The sequence below is a fragment of the Sus scrofa genome, chromosome 6 (assembly GCF_054392235.1).
Source record: "Sus scrofa isolate SSC_HxYL_T2T_F1_AM1 chromosome 6, Sscrofa_HxYL_maternal_Yorkshire_Landrace_v2.0, whole genome shotgun sequence".
NCBI classification, from domain to species: domain Eukaryota; kingdom Metazoa; phylum Chordata; class Mammalia; order Artiodactyla; family Suidae; genus Sus; species Sus scrofa.
In genome coordinates this window covers 148587941-148609467 of record NC_139388.1, presented here as the reverse complement: position 1 = coordinate 148609467, position 21527 = coordinate 148587941, and the positions used below count along the sequence as shown (strand labels likewise).

General features: G+C 36.4%; 2 protein-coding genes across 18 annotated transcripts in view; one reads left to right on the top strand and one right to left on the bottom strand.

The window, feature by feature from the left end:
* Window positions 1–9417, bottom strand: part of DEPDC1 (DEP domain containing 1) — a 37191-nt gene extending 27774 nt beyond the window's left edge. For 13 of the 17 annotated variants that reach the window (XR_014807995.1, XR_014807997.1, XR_014807996.1 and 10 more), the window contains exons 1-6: window positions 9243–9417; window positions 7533–7798; window positions 4907–5063; window positions 3950–4068; window positions 3386–3516; window positions 1598–1645 (exon numbers count right to left, since the gene is read on the bottom strand). Coding sequence is in view for 8 of the 17 variants with exons in the window: in XM_084964738.1 (XP_084820864.1) it covers window positions 1598–1645; window positions 3386–3516; window positions 3950–4068; window positions 4907–5063; window positions 7533–7798; window positions 9243–9290 (769 nt within the window). In the remaining 9 variants the exon portion in view is untranslated. The remainder of the gene's footprint in view (window positions 1–1597; window positions 1646–3385; window positions 3517–3949; window positions 4069–4906; window positions 5064–7532; window positions 7799–9242) is intronic. The other 4 variants (XR_014808001.1, XR_014808002.1, XM_084964740.1 and 1 more) reach the window with 1 other exon arrangement.
* The window catches only part of LOC146402866 (uncharacterized), an 805401-nt gene continuing 793208 nt past the window's right edge, over window positions 9335–21527 (top strand). Inside the window, exons 1-2 of the mRNA XM_084965716.1 lie at window positions 9335–9457; window positions 9504–9671. Coding sequence (XP_084821842.1) covers window positions 9335–9457; window positions 9504–9671 — 291 coding nt within the window. The remainder of the gene's footprint in view (window positions 9458–9503; window positions 9672–21527) is intronic.

The window sequence follows — 21527 nt, the reverse complement described above, 5'->3', positions numbered from 1 at the left end:
TAGTTCCCAAACTGATTTGGGCGTCTTCACTATAAGAATCTTCTGAGATGTGGTTAAAAAAAAAAAAAAAAAGATTCTTGACATACTGAATCAACTTAATCAGAATTTTTGGTGAGTATCTCTAATGACTGTAATAGGCACTCAGATCTGAGATCACTAGGTAATCTTTCAAGTAAAGGCTAACAAAGGTTTTATGTGGGACAAAATAAATAGACTTTTTTTTTTTCTGAGGAGGATATAAGATATAGTCTTAATAAATGGATTAAAATTTTGATAATCATTAAAAGTTTTCTAAGACAGAAAATACTGGAATTAAAAATATAGAATTTACAATCAGAGAATATAGGTTTGAGTACATATCATTAGAAAAAAATACTTTCTAAGTCTTATTTTTTTCTAGAAAAGAAATTGGGTATAGTGATTTACTGATCACTGATTCTTACATGTCACAGGATTATTGTGGGGGATTAAATTACAAACAAATTTAAATAAAAGTCAATATTGCCCCTCGCTAGATATATTGTTGTTAAACTGGAATCTAGTAAATCATATCTTTGGTATCATTTATGTATAACATGGACTAGAAAGAAAAAGAAACAAATCCCTTAAGATGGGGCATCAGAGTAATCCCTGGAAGTATGCTGAGTTGTAATCATGAGCCAAAGTATGAGAGATAAGGGCAGTGAGGTAGGGGAAGGTAGAAAGAGAAACTCAAAAATCTTAGGCTTCTGATCATGACCTTTATTTTTATTTGATAAATAAAAATTTCTGTAACTAACATTATTTACTTTATTGCTATTTATTCTGCTATTTTGTCATATTGACACCCAGTGGACAACAAGGGAATATATACTTATCCTGAAAAAGTACTAATTTTATAAGAACTAGAAAAATCCATTTGTAACACAATTATTAAAATATAATTTAGCTTTTGATGATTTAGAAGCATACCCCTCAGCACAGTTTTAAAATTGATTTTGATAACAACTCAGATTTTGTACTTGAACCATGGTCTTAAATTATAAAAATTATCACTGATCACTATGGAAAAATCTTGAAAAAAGAAATGCTAAAAAATGATTTGATTAGTCACAGGTCATTTTTTTCCATAAACATAAAAGTCTCATTAATATGTCCAATGGAATAGAAGTATGTCATGAAACACCTGAATGTTAAATCTGTGTACAACGGCAAGGCAGGGACGGAAGTGAGTTTTACGAGACTTCATTTCTGATTGAAACTTTCTACTTATAAGTCACTTTACTTACAAGTTGCTATTTGAATTCCTTGGCCTTCTCTGAGGCAACTGATGTATATTAAAAATTCTTTGAGATTCTCTAGCCTATAATTTTATGATTTACAAGAACTGAAAGATAAATGATAGGCTTGGATTACAAAATCACTATTTACATAGAAAAAGGGCTCTAAAACATACTTCACATGCAAAGAAATGTAATCAGTTCTACTAGATCTTCACTTAAACATCAAGAGAAATAATATACTTTAATTTTATCAGGAGTTTTAAAAATTATTAAAAATAATGCCTTGGTTCTGGTTATATACTGTCAAATAACACATACAAGTTTGTGTAACTTACAGTTTGCTAGGCACTTCATGGCAGATAATACCCAGTGAGGAAGGTCATCTACACACAAAAATTAATATTGTTTAATAAATCATACAATTTTATGATAGTATACTTAAAACTTCACTTATATATACATTTACATGTATTTTATACACACACACACGTATGTGTATGTACCTCCAGGGTTAAAATGATTATATATTTAACAAGACATAGGACCAAGGGAATATTTTATTTTATTTTATTGTTTTCTTTTTATGGCCACATCTGCAGCATGTGGAAGTTCCCAGGCCAGGGGCTGAATTGGAGCTGTAGCTGTTGCCTTTGCCACAGCCAACTGTGGCAACCCATGAGCAAGGACAGGGATCAAACCTGCATCCTCAGAGACAATGTCAGGTCCTTAACATGCTGAGCCACAAGAGGAACTCTCAAGGTATTATATTAAAATATAGGTTTAAAAAGTTACAGAGAACTTCATTTTGACTTTGCCACAATATATAAGACAATAAGCAACCCCAAATCAGGGATTAATTATTTGGAGGGGGTTCAAAAATAAACATTCATCGTTATCCACTACTACCATCTTTTCTTTGATCCTCATTTCTGTTCTACCTATAGCTATCCTATTTGGATATACTGATTTGAGTTACATCTGTGATAGAAACAAGCTATATTTGAATATTAAGGTGCTTTCACAGTGAGGCTTGCTTAATATCTTTCAATTGGCACTAAGTAAAATATACTGCATAAATGTAGTCATTTTCTGACCACAAACACAAAAATTACACATACACTTGACTTGAAAAGTATATGGTTATAAAGACTAGAAAGCTTAGATGAGACTATATACACTTATTTTGGATAATGAAAGATGGGATGAGTCCAAAGCTAACATGTATATACAACATAGTTCTTAAGTTTAAATATTTACTTTTTTGCTCCTATGATTAGAAACTCAAAGTTCTTGCCCACAGAAAGAAACTCAAAGTAATGCATGTCACTTAATTCTATAGACGGCAAATGATTATGAAAAAATGAGCGAACATTTTGAGTAAGTTTATTGATACATTTGCTGTAATATAAGTTTTCTAGTGCACTAAGCTTGAATTATTTCTCTGATTTTTCTATATCTGATATCAATACATTATATAAACATATATACAATACAAAGCCAGTGTCTGTTCTTCAGAGTTCAGACTTATTGTGTGTTACTTTGGTTTTGCATATATGTCTTCACCCCTTTAAAGTTTTGTATAACTTATTTAAGTTCCAGGAAGGCAGAGGCCACTTCCCTCTTGCTCATCATTAAATCTTTAGCACAGTGCCTGGAACATTGTAGGCCCTCAGTAAAATGTGGTTAATCAATAGTTTTAATTATTTCTGTATACCTTTTGTATATTTAACTCTGCTATTTAACAAAATCAAGCATGAATCCATCTTAAGAGCTAAAATAACAGTGTGAATAATATTCATTTAAAAATTATTCCAACAAGGAACCTACTGTATAGTACAGGGAACTATACTCAATATTTTATAAAACCTATAAAGGAAAATAATCTGAAGTACGCACATACACAATTGAATCACTTTGCTGTACACCTGAAACGAATAAATCAACTATACTTCAAAAAAATTTTTTTCCACCATGATTATTAAAGCACCTCTAATAAAACAAGAGTCTCCCTGGGTGATTTCTCAAAGTATTTTACTTTCTATGTTTTGGTCTCTATTTCCACAATGGCTGCAACTTTTGTTAACAAGTTTACAATGAATCCAACTTCTTTTATTGATACCAACCTGATTTGTCTTGTAGTATAACTACTCCATGTTTACTTGTATTGGTCATGTTGTACATTATATATTGTGGAATTACTTGTTTGGGGTTTATGACTTCTTCCAGGGATGACACACCTAAAATGGTTTGCAGGCTAAATAGAAGAAATGATACAAACTTTTTATTCTTCATAAAATAAGTGGAATAGAATATAAATATGTAAGAGTAGAGCTGGAAAACAAACAAAGCCTTCAGGATATTTTGGTTTTTTTCTTAAGTCAAAACTCTAAGGCTTATATATAATATTCGCCTTAAAATATATTCATGTTAAAACCTTTGAAAGATTCTAATATAGATCCCAAACTAGACACACAACTTTTGAGTCAAAGAAAAAGCAAATCATACTGAAAACATTCTAATTCTAATGTACTAGAACTATAGCAAGGGCACTTATTAAGAAGCACATATACAGCTTAAATCCTAAGCTTTGAGAAATAATCTGTTCTTCATTTGCATATCTTGATGAAAATATCACATTAACATTCTAAACATCTCTGGAGCTTGGTTATAGCTTAGTTTTAGCTTACTAGATCAGAACAACATGTCTCCAAACTTCTTCAACATCTTTCTGGTTTATTTCTCTATTATCAACTGAGTTTTCTTGATCTTCACTGATCATGTCACGATTCATTTTCTCTGTATTTTCCTGAAAAAAGAATTACTTTGATTTCATATGGTATGCTGAAATTATGTAAATACTGTTAATATTTAGTAACTGTATTAGTATCAGTCCATTGAGGAGTAATGTCACTTGAAGAAATACTATAATACGGTAATAGAGCTTTAGTTTTGCAACTGCCCTACTACCCCAAAATTAATTTATTATACAAATAGTATTTCAAGTATGTCTCCCTAACGTTTTTTTTTTTTTTTTTTTTTTTTTTGTCTTTTTTGTCTTTTTTTGTTGTTGTTGTTGCTATTTCTTGGGCCGCTCCCGCGGCATATGGAGGTTCCCAGGCTAGGGGTTGAATCGGAGCTGTAGCCACCGGCCTACGCCAGAGCCACAGCAACGTGGGATCCGAGCCGCGTCTGCGACCTACACCACAGCTCACGGCAACGCCGGATCTTTAACCCACTGAGCAAGGGCAGGGACCGAACCCGCAACCTCATGGTTCCTAGTCGGATTCGTTAACCACTGCGCCACGACGGGAACTCCTCCCTAACGTTTTTGTTTCTATGAATTCCAAACAAATTTACACATGCATTTTTATTTATTTATTTATCTATTTAGGCTGCATGTGTGGAAGTTTCTGGGCCAGGGACTGAACCTGTGCCATAGCAGCAACCCTAGCTGCCACAGTGACAACGCCAGATCCTTAACCTGCTGCACCACAAGGAAACTCTGCATTTTTAGAACATAAAGTATGTTAAGAGATTTCAAGTAATGGCTTCAAATATTAAAGAATCATTCACTTTTACTGACTCTAATAACAAGCTCATGCTAATTATATTTAAACTAGTGATTAGTAAAAGGGATATTTTACCTGAGAGAAATGTAATCCATGCTTTTTAGGAGTTCTACGGGATAAATTTCGTAATTTAAAAATACTATCTTTATCTTTGGAAAAGTTCTCTATGCTGTTTTTTCTCACTTCTGGATACCTTCGTGGAAGAGTTTTAAGTGGAGAATTTGCAGGAAATCTGGTTAAAGAATAATATGCAATTAAATAATGTGCGCTCACAAACTTTCAACCCAGTTTCATTTTTTTTTTTTAATAGGAGAAATTCTTTGTTAATTGTATTTCTTTCTCTCTTCCTAAGGGAAATCATTAACCTATAGTTATTGTATATGTTAATGTATTCCTTCTTGTTCATGTTTTTATACTTTAAATAAATATACATAAACAACCAGCAATACCCCTATATTTTTTACATTAAATTTATGCATAAGTTTTTTTTTTTTTTTTTTTTTTTTGGTCTTTTTGCCTTTTCTAGGGCCGCTCCTGCGGCACATGGAGATTCCCAGGATAGGGGTCTAATTGGAGCCATAGCCACCGGCCTACACCAGAACCACAGCAACATGGAGCTGCATCTGCAACCTACACCACAGCTTACGGCAACGCTGGATCCTTAACCCACTGAGCAAGGCCAGGGATCGAATCCTCAACCTCATGGTTCCTAGTCAGATTCGTTAACCACTGAGCCACGATGGGAACTCCTGCATAAGTTTTTAGTGACCTCAGTAACGTTTTCTTATTCCACTATCTTAAAATACTTTCTTATATTCTCTCATAAGAATTTTGTTTTCATATTTTGGTGTTTAATTCATGTATAACTCATACCAAGTTCCCATACATACAAGGGTTTATATTCTCAGCACTTAATTGTTTTAATTTAAATTTAAGTAAGCCCAAATAATCAGGTTAAAGCAGTTCTCCCCTCATCATTCCTCAAAATTGACTCAGAGCTTTACACTACCAAATGAACTTTAGAATGCTTGTTAAAGTCTACAAAAAATTATATGGGGGTTTTGAATAAAAATGTACTGAATCTATACATCTTTTTGGGAAGAAATGACTTATTTGTTATATGAAGACTTCGCATTCATGAACAAAAATATCCTCATACTTATTACTTTCAATACAATTTTATAAGTTTCTTCAGGAAGGTCTTACACATTTGTGGTAAACCTTATTTTTAAGTACTTCATAGTTTTGTTACCACTGTAAAAGGACTAGAGATAGAGAGACTAGTTAAAGAGTGATACAGAATTCCAGTGAGAGAGTAACAATCTAACATAAACAACATTCATAGTGAAGAGAGAAGTAAATAGACTGGATAATACTAATCAATACAATAGATGTGGTTTGATAAATACACCATATTTAAAGTGGAGAAGGGAAAGAATGATGCTAACTACAGGGAAGACAGTGCCCTTCATTCAGATATGGATATAAGAGGGTAAGAGATGGTAGTGATTTTCTACATGTTATATTTGAAGTGCCTGTCTGACAGGCAAAAAGTAGGCCTAAAGCGGAGGAGAGGTATTTGGATTGGAAGTTGAAAATCATAAGAAAAGTAAGTGAAGACATGGTATGAGATTGCTCAGAGAGAGGTGAAGTGCCCAAGCCTAGGACCTTGAGGACAGGAACAGCTGAAGAATGAGCAAAAGCAAAAGAACTTAAAAGGTGATGGACAAGTAGTGGAACGAGGAGAGATTTGTAGAGTGTTATACAAAATAAACTATTCATATATTTTTTATTGCAGTTTACTTGTATGACATAAATCATCTTTGACATACAAGCAAGAATCAATTTCTATGACATTTCATTTGAAGAGTACTGATTTTGTAGAGTAAAAAAGCATGGGAATTAGAATCCAAAGACAAAATTTAAGGGATATATAGCCAAGAACTGTGGGTATATGAGAGAAAAAGTAACTATGCTAGCCTGAGGGAATCAGAAAGGCCCCACAGAGGCTACAACAGAGCTGACATAAGAAATGTATTTACTAGTCTGACAAAGGCGTACATTAGAATATATTTCAGATCAAGAGAATTAAGATTTTTTAGAAGCATGGTCTCAGCCTTTTCACCCATAAAAAGGAGTTAATACCTGCCCTGCTTAGCTATTCTAGGAATTAAATAAAGAAGACACGTAAATCATAAAGCAGGGCTTCTGGTACATGATAAATGATAAATGCTTAATACATATTCCCTTTAACTTGTAGTATAGTTCTTTTATTAGTTATTATATAAAGTTTGCTATTATTTATCTCATAACATGTATTATTAGATTATGTCACTTAAAGGCAAGAACCTGTGAGAATGTCTTGCAATTCTTAAGTCTATGAAACTAAAGGTTAATAATGTTCTGTCCTTGACATGTTACAAAGCTTTCAGAATATGTAAAAGTGACAATATCTCATTCTTTCCTCTCAACTCCCTATTTTATTATATATACTATCTTCTATTTTAGAAGTTTGAATTGTGCAGTAATTATCTTTAACTTTAATTTCCAAATGTTTGCAATTGGACTGAGAGTAGTAAGATTACTACAGAAAATATTACTTCTCCTGAAGAAGCTGCTGTTTTATTAAAAGCATAATAGAAGTGGCGTTAAACTTTATTGTTAAGTAATTTGCTTTTGCAGTTATTTCTTTGTTTAGTACCTGAATAGCTGACTGTTGTCATCAAGATTTTCTGATCCCCATTTTCCTTTGATATCTTCAATTACATGGTTCTTAAGAAATTTTCTCAGTAGCTGGATAGTCTGTTGCCTTGTAACTTCAGGACCGAAATTGCTATTATTTCTTAATAGGTCATAAAGCCAGTCCACTGCTTCTCCTGCTGTAAAACAATTGCCATATTTTTTAAAGTGTTGCCTGTGTTTTCTGAGAGGCATTCCTGATCGAAAAGATGTGGTAACTTCATTCCACTGCAAACGGAAAGAAGAAAAAATATCAAACAAATTAGACAAAGAAAATTCTCTTGTTCATTTCTTATTAAATCATTAAAATTCATGATGAACTCACTTGACATTTGTACTAAAGAAAATTTTATTTTTTTGTCTTTTTTTTAGGGCTGCAGCATACAGAGGTTCCCAGGCTAAGGGGTGGAATCGGAGCTGTAGCTGCCGGCCTACACCACTGCTCATAGCTCACAGCTGACGGCAACCCTGGATCCTTAAACCACTGAGCGAGGCCAGGGACTGAACCCGCAACCTCATGGTTCCTAGTCGGATTTGTTTCCACTGCACCATGACGGGAACGCCCTGATTTCTTTTTATTAATTCTAGTGTTGTAATAATATTTTTATGTGACAATTTCTGACTAAAAGCACTTCATTGGCTGGTTGGCTTATTTATAGGAAACCAAGGAATAATGGAGAACTGCAATGAACCTGCCTTTAGTCCTCAACAAAGAAAGTATTTATTTCTGTTTTTTTAAACCTCAACTAACATTAATAATATGCCGGTAATATTTATGTCAGAGACTAAGCATTACATTCATTATTTCTCTTTAATTCTCACAATTCTATGAATAGGTACTATTACTCTTCCATTTTCAGATAAGGTATATGAAGCATAGAGAGATTTAATAATTTGACCAAGGTCACATAGCTAAGCGATAAACCCCAGGCATTCATACCAAAGTATGACTGACTCTAGAACCTGCGTCATAATTAACTATGCAGGCCAAACAAAACTCATGGCAGGCAACAGTTTTACTGGTAAAATAACTTTAGTAGGAAAAAGCTTATATATTTATTATAGCATTTCTTATGTGAGGATTCCAATAGTGAACAAAGAACTGATGGAGTAAAGTAAGCTTTAAGTCTATCGTTTGTTTAATGATGCTGTGATGTATCTACAGTTTTAAAAGATAATTTTCCAAATTGTTTGCAAACAGCTCAAATTCGGGGTTAGTAGCAGATCTAAGAGTGGAACATGAAGGTGGTGGTGGTATAAACATACAACTTTTTAACTGAAATATTCTACATCAGAGGTCAATAAATCTGATTTATATATAACACATTCAGCTTTTCACACTTATCTAACTTATGTGGCCCCAACATCACAACTCAATATTCCGAGACGTTTCAGGGCCGGCCAACACCACCACCAACAGGGGTCGTTTGGGATGGAGCGACGCGACAGGAGCAAAGGAATGGGGAGGGGGGTACAGACCCTTAGAGTAGGGGGGTAGGCATGTCCTGCAAGGGTCCGCGATACCCGTGAATTCCCCCTCATTCACCTCTTCAGTGACCCAAGGGGCTCTGGGACCCATCCCCCAGCCGGAGGGAAAACTACGCATGTTCTCCCATAAAAGCGGTGGCCGTCATCACCCCAGCCGGCCAGTCTCGTCTCCGAGCTGTCTTACCAGCTTAGTGGCCCGATAAGGCCCGGGAGGGACACTCCGATTCTCCATTCCGCCCACCGGGCCCGAAGGTCTGTCAGCGTCCGGTGCCCCGCATGGCGGCGAAAAGCGACCCTGCAGCCCCCGAGGCCCGGGCGGAAACAGAGCTCTGCACACCCGCCTTCCCCGCCGCCGATTTGAATACCGCAGAGGGCTGCGCTGATTGGCTGCGCCTTCGGGTCACGTGACACGCCGACCAGGCCCTGTTGCAGCGCGTGTGAGCAGGGAAGACTCTCCGGGAGGTGGTGCTGGCCCCGGGGGCAGGCACCGCAGGTCTGCGGGTGGGGGCCGGGCTGGGGCGATAGGCGGCCCGGCCTCACCGGGTTCCCTGAAGCTTCTTCTTCCTCTTGTGGTCGTGGACGAGGCGGAGTCGTGTCTCCACACTCCGAACGGGTGAGGCAGTTTAGTTCCCTACAGGATTGTTTTGAGCCCAGCCTTTGGAGTGAAGGAATTTGAAATTTGAAAAGAAAAAACGAACACAAGCCTTTTCTGCCTGGCCCTGGATCTCAGGCAGTGGTTACCACGTAAAACAAATCGTCCCTGGGGAGTAGCTTTCAGCTGACCACCCCCTTGGTTTTGCTTTTAAAAAGCTTCCTGGGTATATGTTACAGTGCTGTCACCTTAGTACGTCTTAGCAGGGACCACCATTCCAGTCTTCCCTGGGCTAAAATGTACTTTAATTAGTAAAATGGAGCTCAAGTAGATTTTCCTAAGTACACACAATAAGGGGCTTGGGACAGGTGATGCAAAACTTGCCAAATTGCTTCCCTTAGCAAAATCTACCATATCAAGCAAGAATCCTGGTTATGTTTAAATCACGATTATGCATTTGAGGGATTTTAGAAATCTGCGTCAAACGTTTTTCAGATGAAAAAACTAAGTTCCCAGCCTTGAAGAACTTGCCCCAAATCTCGTATCCTGTTGGCGAGTTCAGACTTCGTACTTTTCATAAATACTCTAACACCGCTCCGAAACTATTTGATGGTAGGAGTCCTTTAGAAACTGATAGGTTACCTTAGTGTTTTAAAGCTGTGGAAGAATTAATTTGGAAATTAAACAGCAACTTGAAAGGATAAACCTTAGGAAAAAGGAGAGAAAAGGGAAATTTTTCTAGGGAGGAGTAATATAATGGTGTGCAGAGTTTACCTTTCCTGTTGAACTTAAGATAATTTGTTGGAGATTTGTGTATTTTCTGATGAGAACCAGTGGATAGGAATTTTCAAAAACTCTTGGTGAATAGAAATAACCCAGTTTTGCATTTGTGTTAAGGAAAAGAAGTACAGTGATAGATGTTAAAAATAGTGTTAACCATTTTTTTATCTGGCTTTATGACACATTGTTCTACGGTTTTCTTTTTTCTTTTCTTTTGGTTCCTCTTTCCTGTCAGTGAAATGAAATGGAGATGAAAATGTGGAAGCCCAGATTTATCTTACATTTTTATCCAGCTCCCTAGTTGAAAACTGTCTCCTATACAGCCTTTGGTATGAGTAGCCACTGCCTAATATTAACTGTGTGTCCAAGATGACTGACAAGGGATGCTATTAATGGCACGAAATTAATTTAAAATTGTAAAGCAGCATCTGAAATACTTTAAAGGGTAACTAACAATAAAAGTAAATCCAAACTTTTCATAAGAGGATGGTTAGAGGAGTTCTGAAAAGATGTGCAACAAGATTGTAGGTGTTACATCTTGAAAAGATGTCTGAGACTCTTTTTCAGTTGCTTCCATGTTGTCTATGGATTCACTCTGCGTCATCCACCTTCACTCCAAGCATTTCTTTAGATAAGAAAATATTTGAAAATCAAGGTTTTGTCAAATGGTGGTTTGGCTTTCTTTAAGATGACTTAGCATATCTTTGCACTTAGCAACTATTTATTGATTTCCTAGTTTGATTTTTGGAAGTAATTTTAGTTCTTTCATTACCAAGATTTTAGGAGTCATTTTATTATCTTTTCCCTCATTCTTCCACATCAAGATTTCTCATTTGAATTACCTGGGATACCTGTTAAAATGCTGATTCCGTGGATTCCCCAAACAGTTTTGAGGAATCTATGTATGTGGGTAGGCATTGCAGAGTGATACACATACATTCTTAGCGATGGAGGAACCTGAGTCTCTGAAGATTTCATGGGGCTGAGCTGCTAGAATGCCCACAGATTGCGTATCTGTGGATTTACATGTGAAAGAAATAAGGGCCTCTGTTAATTCACTCTATAGGTGAACCTAATCCTAATGGACAGAATGATATCACAAAGTAAAATGAAATGAATGTATCATGTCTTAAATATGATGAGACATGAAATATGATGAAACAAAATTTTTTCCACCTAGACAGAGATTATCTGTCTTGGCAAGCTTTCTCCATTCTGCCCATGCAGTTAGTTTTTTTTCCCACTAGAATGAAGTTTCTGTGGCAGAGACTATGTCTAGTTTGTTCACTGTTCTATATCCAGCTGCTGAACAGTACATGGTAGGAATTTAGTAAATATTTGGTGAATATGAGTTTTTTTCCTTATCACTAAAAAGGAAAGCTTATATATAGCTGATATAATTCACTTTCCTTTCCTAGAGAACTTCCTATAAAATCTTTCAGCATGTTTGTAAGATTTACTTATCCTTGAAATTTAGCCATTCCACCATACTGAGTTTTTTATGAGTCTGATTTCTCTCTAGTCTGCTCATTTGTTCACCTCCCTGTTTCTGAAACTAGTATCATTGACTATGTTAGTTCCTGGAGCTATCTTATTTTTCTAATGTCCATCTATAATTTTCATTTTATTATTTTTTTCTTTTATGTTCAGAGAGAATTCTTTCAGCTGAGCTTTAAATTCACTGGTCAAATTTACTTTACTCTCTTATGTTTTATAGTGACTCACTATAAAATGCTTGAAAACACCCTCCTCTTTGAACTGATGATTTTTTTCTTCATGTGCATTAATTTTCTTTAATTTGTGTATTCTTATAAGAGACTTCAAAAAAAATTTACCACCAGTAACTGAGATGAGTCCCAGTGAAGACTGGATAAGTCCATGCAAATAGTAAAAATAACTATTTTTTTCTTTCAACCATTCATTTCCCAGTTCCTGTATTCTCAGGTATGTAGACAGATGCTATCTATGGCTTAGGGGTAGAAGTAGAGTTGACATTTATTGTTTCGTCTGATGATTGACTGTCATTTCTTTCGGAAACAACATGCTTCCTCATTTGGAGCACAGAATCTCCCACCATAGCCTATATTCTGAATGGACTCTTCCATCTTCCTTGTTCTCAAGAATGAACGATGTCCAACTGGGTCATAACACTCTGCTTCCCTGAATCAATGAAGTGGTCATGTGACCAAGCTGAGTTAAGCAGAGTCCTCTGAGATTTTTTTTTTTTTAAACTGTGTCAAGAGGGAAGAGCCTTCTCTTTTTGGTGACTAAACTGAGACGATATGAGCCAGGAGCCAATGGTGGCTATAATTACAACTATATGGAGACTTCTGGCCTGATAAAATGCACCAATGCCAAAAATAAAACAGAAATGAGAGTAGAGAGTGCTAGTTTTAGTCTTTCTCAGGCTGGCTTACATCCCCAGAATTTGATTACATGATTCATAATTAAAAATTTTTTTTTTTAGATCTTTGTTATCATCTAAATATTGCCAAATCAAACTTAGGTCCACTTGCCCACTTGCAGTAAAGCCAATCTATTGACACTGAGTTGTGGTGAAAGAAAGTACAGCGTTTATCGCAGGTGACAAACCGGGAGTGTGGGCAGCCCATGCTCAAAAAACCTGGACTCTTGGATAGGTTTCAGGGAAGCATTTTTAAAGGCATGGTGAGGGAGAGGAGTTGCAGAGTGCATATTCAGCTCATGTACAGTTCTCTGATTGGCTGATGGTGAGATAGGGTGGTGTCACAGGGGTTAACACTATCAATCCTCAGGCTCCAGCTGGTCTAGGGTCTATGTGCTCATGGTTATCAAGTAGTTCACTTCCTCCATTTGGTGTGGGTTATAGTATCCAAAAAACAACTCAGAAATGTGTATCAGAGACTTATCTATGTCCTTCAGGAAAGAACTAAATGTTCTATGGCTGATTAATGGCTGATTTACTGTTTAAATTGTTACCAGTTCTCTTGGCCCAACTGATATTTTTGTCACTACATGTTCACATTCTTTCAATTATTAATTCTTTAACCAGGCTTTTGTGCCTTAGGGGAGTACTGAAAACTGTAGCTTTTCTACAAACAGGCAGGCAGAGGACGTGGGTGCAGTGGGGTGAGGGCTGTCCCAGGAAGGGCTGTCCCCCCTCCATTATGTAAAGATATCCAGTAAAAGATAATTTTTCAAGAATACAAATGATGTTTATAGTACTTAGGGAGGATGCCATTTAACTCCTTGGTAGGGTTTTATATCATTCCAGTACATTACAGAGTTCTATATGGATTAACAGAGAAGCCCATAACCACACTGGGGAGATTATCAGGATCGTTCAGAATTAGGTGCTGGTCTTCTTGAGGAGATTCTCAGATGTCTAACAACTGATGTCTAACAACTGAGCTATTTTTGTGACCTATAACATTTTGTCTTTAGTGGGGAGTTTTACTTCTTGAGACCTCTAGAATATCCTAGCACAGTAGATGGAAGTCTCTAATTTATTTCTCCAAAGCTTCTAGTAAAGCTCATGTTCTCAATTGCGCTAAGTCTGTTGAGGCTTGGGAGGAGAGAGGATGTTGGGGGCATGTAGTAGGCTGCCATGGTCTATGTTTTTCTGTGTTGTGTTTCTGTGTAATAGAATAATCTACACGAAAGAAACATTGGGGGTTGAAAAGACTATGATGAATTCAATTATGTGATTTTTTCCCCTATGCAAAATTATATTAACCAGTTGCCAAAAGAGCCCCTAGTGGTTCATGCTTCCTGGTATTTATGTTCTTCTGTCATCCTATCATAAACCAAGTATGGCTAACCTGTGTAACCAGTAGGATATTGCAGAAATGACAATATGAATCTTGACACTAGATTTTTAAAAGAAATTCCTGTTCCTGTCTTGCTATCTCTTGGATCTTTTGCTCTGGGGAGAGTCATTTGACATATCCTGAGGCCATCCAGGCAATCATTTGGAGAGGTCCCTGTGGAAAGGAACTGAAGAGTGAGCCCCCATTGAATGGCTCCTTCAGCCCTGGTCAAGGCTTTGGGAAACATCTTGACTGCAATCTTATGAGAGTCCTGGAGCCAGACCTAAGCCATATCTGGATTCCTGACTTACAGAAATTATCTGAAATGATAAATGTTCATTGTCTTAAGCAGTTAAGTTTTGGGAGAATTGTTATACAGCAACACATAACTAATATAACAACCCTCATTATTCTTAAGAAATCAACTGGATAAATGGTAATAGAGTTTATTCTGATGGAAAAAATTAGAGGAAGAACGATAAAGGAGGCAAGAATATAAAATGGTAAAAATATAGTCTTTTGAGCAAGGGTTCCTGGGAAACCTGGACAGCTGCATGTAAATCAGTGAAACTGGAACACTCTCTCACATAATGCACAAAAATAAACTCAAAATGGCTTAAAGACTGAAGTGTAAGGTAGGACACCATCAAACTCCTAGAAGAGAACATAGGCAAAACATTCCCGGATATCAACCTTACAAATGCTTTCTCAGGTCAGTTTCCCAAAGCAACAGAAATGAAAGCAAAAATAAACCAATGGAAACTAATCAAACTGGCAAGCTTTTGTACAGCAAAGGAAACCATAAGGAAAAAAAAAAAAAAGACAACTTACAAAATGGGAGAAAATAGTTTCAAATGTTGCAACTGATGAGGGCTTAATCTCTAAAATATACAAGCACCTTATACAACTCAACAGCAAAAAAGCCAACAACAAAATTGAAAAATGGGCGAAAGACCTGAATAGACATTTCTCCAAGGAAGATATACAGATGGCCAACAAGCACATGAAAAAATGCTCAACATCCCTGACTATTAGAGAAATACAAATCAAAACACGAGATAAAACCTCACACCAGTCAGAATGGCCAACATTAATAGTCCACAAATAGCAAATGATGGAGGGGGTGTGGAGAAAAGGGAACCCTCTTGCACTGTTGGTGGGAATGTCAGCTGGTGAAACCACTATGGAGAACAGTATGGAGGTACCTTAGAAATCTATACACAGAACTACCATATGACCCAACAGTCCCACTCTTGGGCATATATCTGGACAAAACTTTCCTTAAAAAAGACACACATACCTGCATGTTCACTGAAGCACCATTCACAATAGCCAAGACATGGAAAAAACCCAAATGTCCATCGACAGATGAATGGATTAAGATCTGTGGTATATATACACAATATATATACCACAGATATCCTCAGCCATAAAAAAGAATGACATAATGCCATTTGCAGCAACATGAATGGAACTAGAGACTCTCATATTAAGTGAAGTAATTTAGAAAGAGAAAGACAAATACCATACGGTATCACTTATATCTGGAATCCTAATATATGGCACAAATGAACCTTTCCACAGAAAAGAAAATCGTGGACATGGAGAACATGTGGTTGCCAAGGGGTGGGGAAGAGTGTGGAATGGACAGGGAATTTGGGGTTAATAGATGCAAACTATTGCCTTTGGAATGGTTAAGCAGTGAGCTCCTGCTGTATAGCAGTGGGAACTATCTAGACACTATTGATGGAGCATGATAATGTGAGAAAAAAGAATCTATACATGTATATGTAACTGGTCACCATACTGAACAGTAGAAAATTGACAGAACACTGTAAACCCAGCTATAATGGAAAAAATAAAAACAACAACCAAAAATTAGGAGAACAAATAGGAACCATGATTCTGCATTGTGCTTGTTAATTATGAGATGCCAAGGAGCAATTCAATTTTAGATGTCAAGTATGCAGTTGGACATAAGATTCTGGAGTTTCAGAGAGAGGTCAGAGCTATAGAATGAAATTTGAGAGAAATCTGTATATAGATTCTGTTTAAAATTATAGGAAGAGGTGTAGATAGAGAAGAGAATGGAGCTCATCCACTTGGTTACTTCTGACACTGAGGAAAGGAAGAAGAGCTATGAAGAAGTCTGAGAAACCACAGTCATTGAGAAACTAGCCTATGTGTTAAGGAAGCCAAGAGAATAAACTGTCTCCAGAAGGGAGTGATCCACTTTGTCCAATGACCTGTGAGGTCATGCAGAATAATAGCAGGGAAGCGTTGTGGGAGTTGATGACACAGAGGTTGGCAGCACCTTCATGAGAGCAGTCTTAGTGTAGTGGGAGAAAAAATGAAACATATTTGGAGTGACTTGACAAGACAATGGGAATGAGGAAGTTAAGACAGATATCACAGACAGGTTCATGAAGTTTTGCTGTGAAGGGGTGATGAGAAATGTCAAGGTACTGGAAGAGGATGTGAGGGTGAAATGGGGGGTTTATTTCTATTTGATTTATTTATGATTGAAATTTTAAAGATACAGGATATATGTAAGCCAGTGGAAGTAATTAAGCTCAAGAAAATAATTGATGTTACAGGAAAGAGGGAATAATTGTGGAAACACACACCATGAGAGACTGAGAAGGAATGGAATAGTAGTGGAGAGAGAGGCCTTTGATCGAAGCAGGAAGTGCTTTCTCCTTTAGAATTAGGAATGCAATTATAGGCCCTTTCCTTAATAATACAGGGAAAGTGGGAATGGAAAAACAGAAAAGCTACCTTGCCATCTCAACCTCTACTGTATATAATTAGCTGAAGGAATTAATCTGATAGAGGTTTTTGTTTTTGTTTCTGTTTTTTTGTTCTTGTTTTTTGTCTTTTTAGGGCCACACCTGCTGCACATGGAGGTTCCCAGGCTAGGGGTCTAATCAGAGCTGCAGCCACCGGTCTATGCCACGGCCATGGCAACGCCAGATCTGAGCCACGTCTGCAACCTACACCACAACTCACAGCAATGCCAGATCTTTAACCCACTGAGCGAGGCCAGGAATCGAACCTGTATCCTCGTGGATACTATTCAAATTCCTTTCTGCTGAGCCAAAATGGGTACTCCTGATAGAGGGTTTTGATTGACCATTTGTTTGACAAGTATTTATTGAACTTCAACCAGTAGAAGTTACTTAGGCAAAATGATAGAATGTCTTTTTCTAGGAGATTAAAGCCTACCTCATAAATAATCATGCAAATAAACAATTAGAATACAAGAGTTTCACGGTGATAATGCAGCTGTGTTCATAGTGCTTCAGGAGTTCCCGTAGTGGCACAGTGGTTAACGAATCTGACTAGGAACCATGAGGTTGCACGTTTGATCCCTGGCCTTCCTCAGTGGGTTAAGGATCCGGCCCGTTGCTGTGAGCTGTGGTGTAAGTTGCAGATGCGGCTCGGCTTCCGAATTGCCGTGGCTCTGGCGTAGGCAGGCGGCTACAGCTCCTATTGGACCCCTAGCCTGGGAACCTCCATATGCCCTGGGAGCAGCCCTAGAAAAGGCAAAAAGACAAAAAAAAAAAAAAAAAAATTTTATCTGGTCTTTTGGAGTTCCCGTCGTGGTGCAGTGGTTAACGAATCCGACTAGGAACCATGAGGTTGTGGGTTCGATCCCTGCCCTTGCTCAGTGGGTTAATGATCCGGCCCGTTGCTGTGAGCTGTAGTGTAGGTCGCAGATGCGGCTTGGATCCCAAGTTGCTGTGGCTCTGGCGTAGGCCGGTGGCTGCAGCTCCGATTAGACCCTTAACCTGGGAACCACCATATGTCGTGGGAGCGGCCCAAGAAATGGCAAAAAGACAAAAAAAAAAAAAAAAAAATAGCCTTAATAATAAATAGCAAAGCTGATTCTGAGACACCTCATTCATGTATGGGGGAACACAATAATAAGTTGATGGTGCATCCTTTTCTGCATTTCCTCCTGTGGTTTATGTGAGTGATTTCACATAATTGCATATTACCTCTTCAGTGGACTGTCCTTGGAGTTCTCTGTTTAGCAGCCCATAAGTGTACTGATTTGGGCTTGATTGCTCCTTAACCGTAACAGATTTTAGAAGTCTTCAGAGATAGGAAATTGAACATTTCTTTAAAAACTAATACCAATATCTAATAGCTTTCAAACGGAAATACTGCACTTTAGGGTTTAAACTATTCTCTGTGAAAACTGTATCTTAAGTATCATGTGTGCACATGCGTATGTGTGTATAAAATTGAAATTCAGACTAAAGAATACTTGGGTATATATGGGTGGTACTAGCTAATCAGAATTTTCTGTTTAATCAGGATACTCTTGGTTTCAATGTCTTTCTAAAATAAATCATTTTCCTTATATGCTTTGTTAATGATTAAAATGTATATTAAAATTATTGGAAAATTTTAAGGAATTTTCTATTTTGTTTCTGTTAGGGTTTTACTATACATGAATATTACAATGTTTAGGTCCTCCCTTTGGATTTCTTCTCTTTGAATAATTCAGTTTGTGTGTGTGTGTGTGTGTGTGTGTGTGTGTGTGCATGTTGTGTGTGTGCGTGCACACTTAGTGCATGGCAACAGATAATTTTTTATAAATTCTGTCATTAATACAGAACTTTAGCTTTTTCCTTACAGTCATTCACAGGAAGTAGTTTTCCCTTGTTTTCTTTTATTCTATCTGCTTTTTTTCTCCTTCTATTCTCTTTTCTGTTGGAGAGGTAGCAATTAGGAAGGAGGCTGTAGGGAATTCTAGTTTTCATATCATATGTCATTTTATAGATATCTACTTTTCTTTAAACTTTAGTGTCAATTTATTCTCTCTTAAATCTACTTAGGATTTATACTATTCTGCACGGAGTAAAAATCATTAATGAATTTTAGTATACATGGAAAATGCTAATGTAATATACAGTTATCAATGTCTGGGTTCACTTTTGTTTAATGTAATTTTTGTGTTTTTCAATTAACATTGATTCATTAATAATCAGTTGGTCTTTAGTTTTGCAATTTTATATATTTAACATATGAAGGTATATATGAATTCCCAAATTAGAAAGAAATCCTTAGTTAGACCACTCTCTCTTTGTCATAGGTACATGGGAAATTTGGTAAATTCAGGGCATGACGAAAACATTGATGGAAGGTAATTTTAGAGGAGGGGTAGTTTGTGAATTTTTTGGTCAGAAAAACTGCGTGAAAACTGTAAATGACTCTGAATTGTAGGAAATTCATAGAATAAGGACCATTATCTCCTAGTGTAGTGGACATTTATTGAATGATTACATACCATTCCTTTTCCTTACCCACCTTCTGTATAATAGCCAAACTTTTCTTAGGCCTTCCACTCCTTTGATACATGGCCTAGAAATTCAGGGAGATACACTACTGCCAGGGTGTAGGCTTGGATTGTCTTAAACTAATAAGAACATTCAGTTCTGGATGCAGTTGGTGCTGGTTGGATTTAAGCCAATGAGTATGTTGAATCTGCTAAGTTTCATAAAAGTCCTTCCAGATCCTGTAAGAGGGTTTTGGAGCCAGGTAGGCACACAGCTGAGGATGGCTAGCAACTACAAAACATCTGGCAGATATCAGTAAGGGGGGAAATACCCAAATAGAATTCTTACAAAGTTGGAATATAAAGGTCGGGAAGTTGTGCTAGAATCATAGTAATATCTGTTTGAAAGTCATCTTGCATTTTTGACTATAATAAGAATCATTGTGGCATGTTCAAGGAGCTTAACTTATGAGGTCAAAAATCTACACATAAAAATAGCCCTTCTTTAAATTTAACTTTTCTCTGTTGTTCAGATTGAGGAACTCATAGTCTTTTAATCAATAGAGTATCTATATTTGGAAACCAATGTAGGAATTCACCCAATTAAAAAATTATTCTAGGGAAAATATTAATTCCCAGTTCTAACAAAAAGTGAATCATATGCAATCCTCTGTTGGTGGACATTTAGGTTTCTTCCATGTCTTGGCTACCGTAAATAGTATTTCAGTGAACATTGGGTTACATGTATCTTTTTGAATTATGGTTTTCTCTGGATATACGCCCAGGAATGGGATTGCTAGATCATGGTAGTTCTATATTTAGTTTTTTAAGGAACCTCCATACTGTTCACCATAGTGGTTTCACCAGCTTACATTCCCACCAACAGAGTAGGAGGGTTCCCTTTTCTCCACACTCTATCCAGCATTTATTGTTTGTAGATTTTTTGATGATGGGGCTATTCTGACTTGGCGTGAGATGATACCTCATTGTATTTTTGATTTGCATGTCTCTAATAATTAATGATGTTGAACATCTTTTCATATGCTTTTTGGTCATCTGTCTGTCTTCTTTGGAGAAATGTTTTCTTAGATCTTATGACCATTTTTTAATTGGGTTATGGAAGATGTGATACCTATACACAATAGAATATTACTCAACCACGAAAAAGAATGAAATAATGCCATTTGCAGCAACATGGATGGACCTAGAAATAAGCATAAGTAAGTGAAAGTAAGTCAGAGAAAAACAAATATCAAATGAGATCACTAATATGTGGAATCTAATAAAAATTACACAAAAGAACGTCAAAACTTTCAAAGATTTTTAAACCAAACTTGTGGTTACCAAAGAGGAAATGCATGTGGGAGGGATAAATTAGGGGATTAGGAGTGACATATACATACTACTATATAAAAAATAGATAGGTAACAAGGACCTACTTATAGCACATGGTAATCTACCCAACATATATAAGAAAAGGATATGAAAAGGAATGGATATATGTGTGTGTCTGTGTGTGTGTGTATACATATATATATATCTGATTTACTTTTTTGTAAACCTGAAACTAACACAACTTTGAAAGACAACTATACTCAAATAAAATTAAGAAAAAAGAAATAAATGGGAAGGAAGACAAAAAAGTGAACTATAAATGAATTTATAAAATGCAATAAGTAAACTTAGAATTTACTATATCTATGAGAGGTTTGATAGTTTACTAGAAAGAGACAAGGAAGGAATCAAATAATATTGTTTCTAACATAACTGGGCTATGTAGCTTACCCAATTCATCTCCCTGGTTCTTTATTCTCTTATCTGTAATGTAAAGTTGAAGTAGATTTCTTGATTCTTTCAGTACCAGCAAATTTATAATAAATTTTTCAAATGCCAGAACACATATTTATTTAACAGTGATTTTAATACTCTATTTTAAAAGTACGTTGTGAAAACACTTTTATGGGTTTAATCTTGTTCTTTTGGATCCTTACGTATTATTCATAAAAGTAACTTTACCTTTGA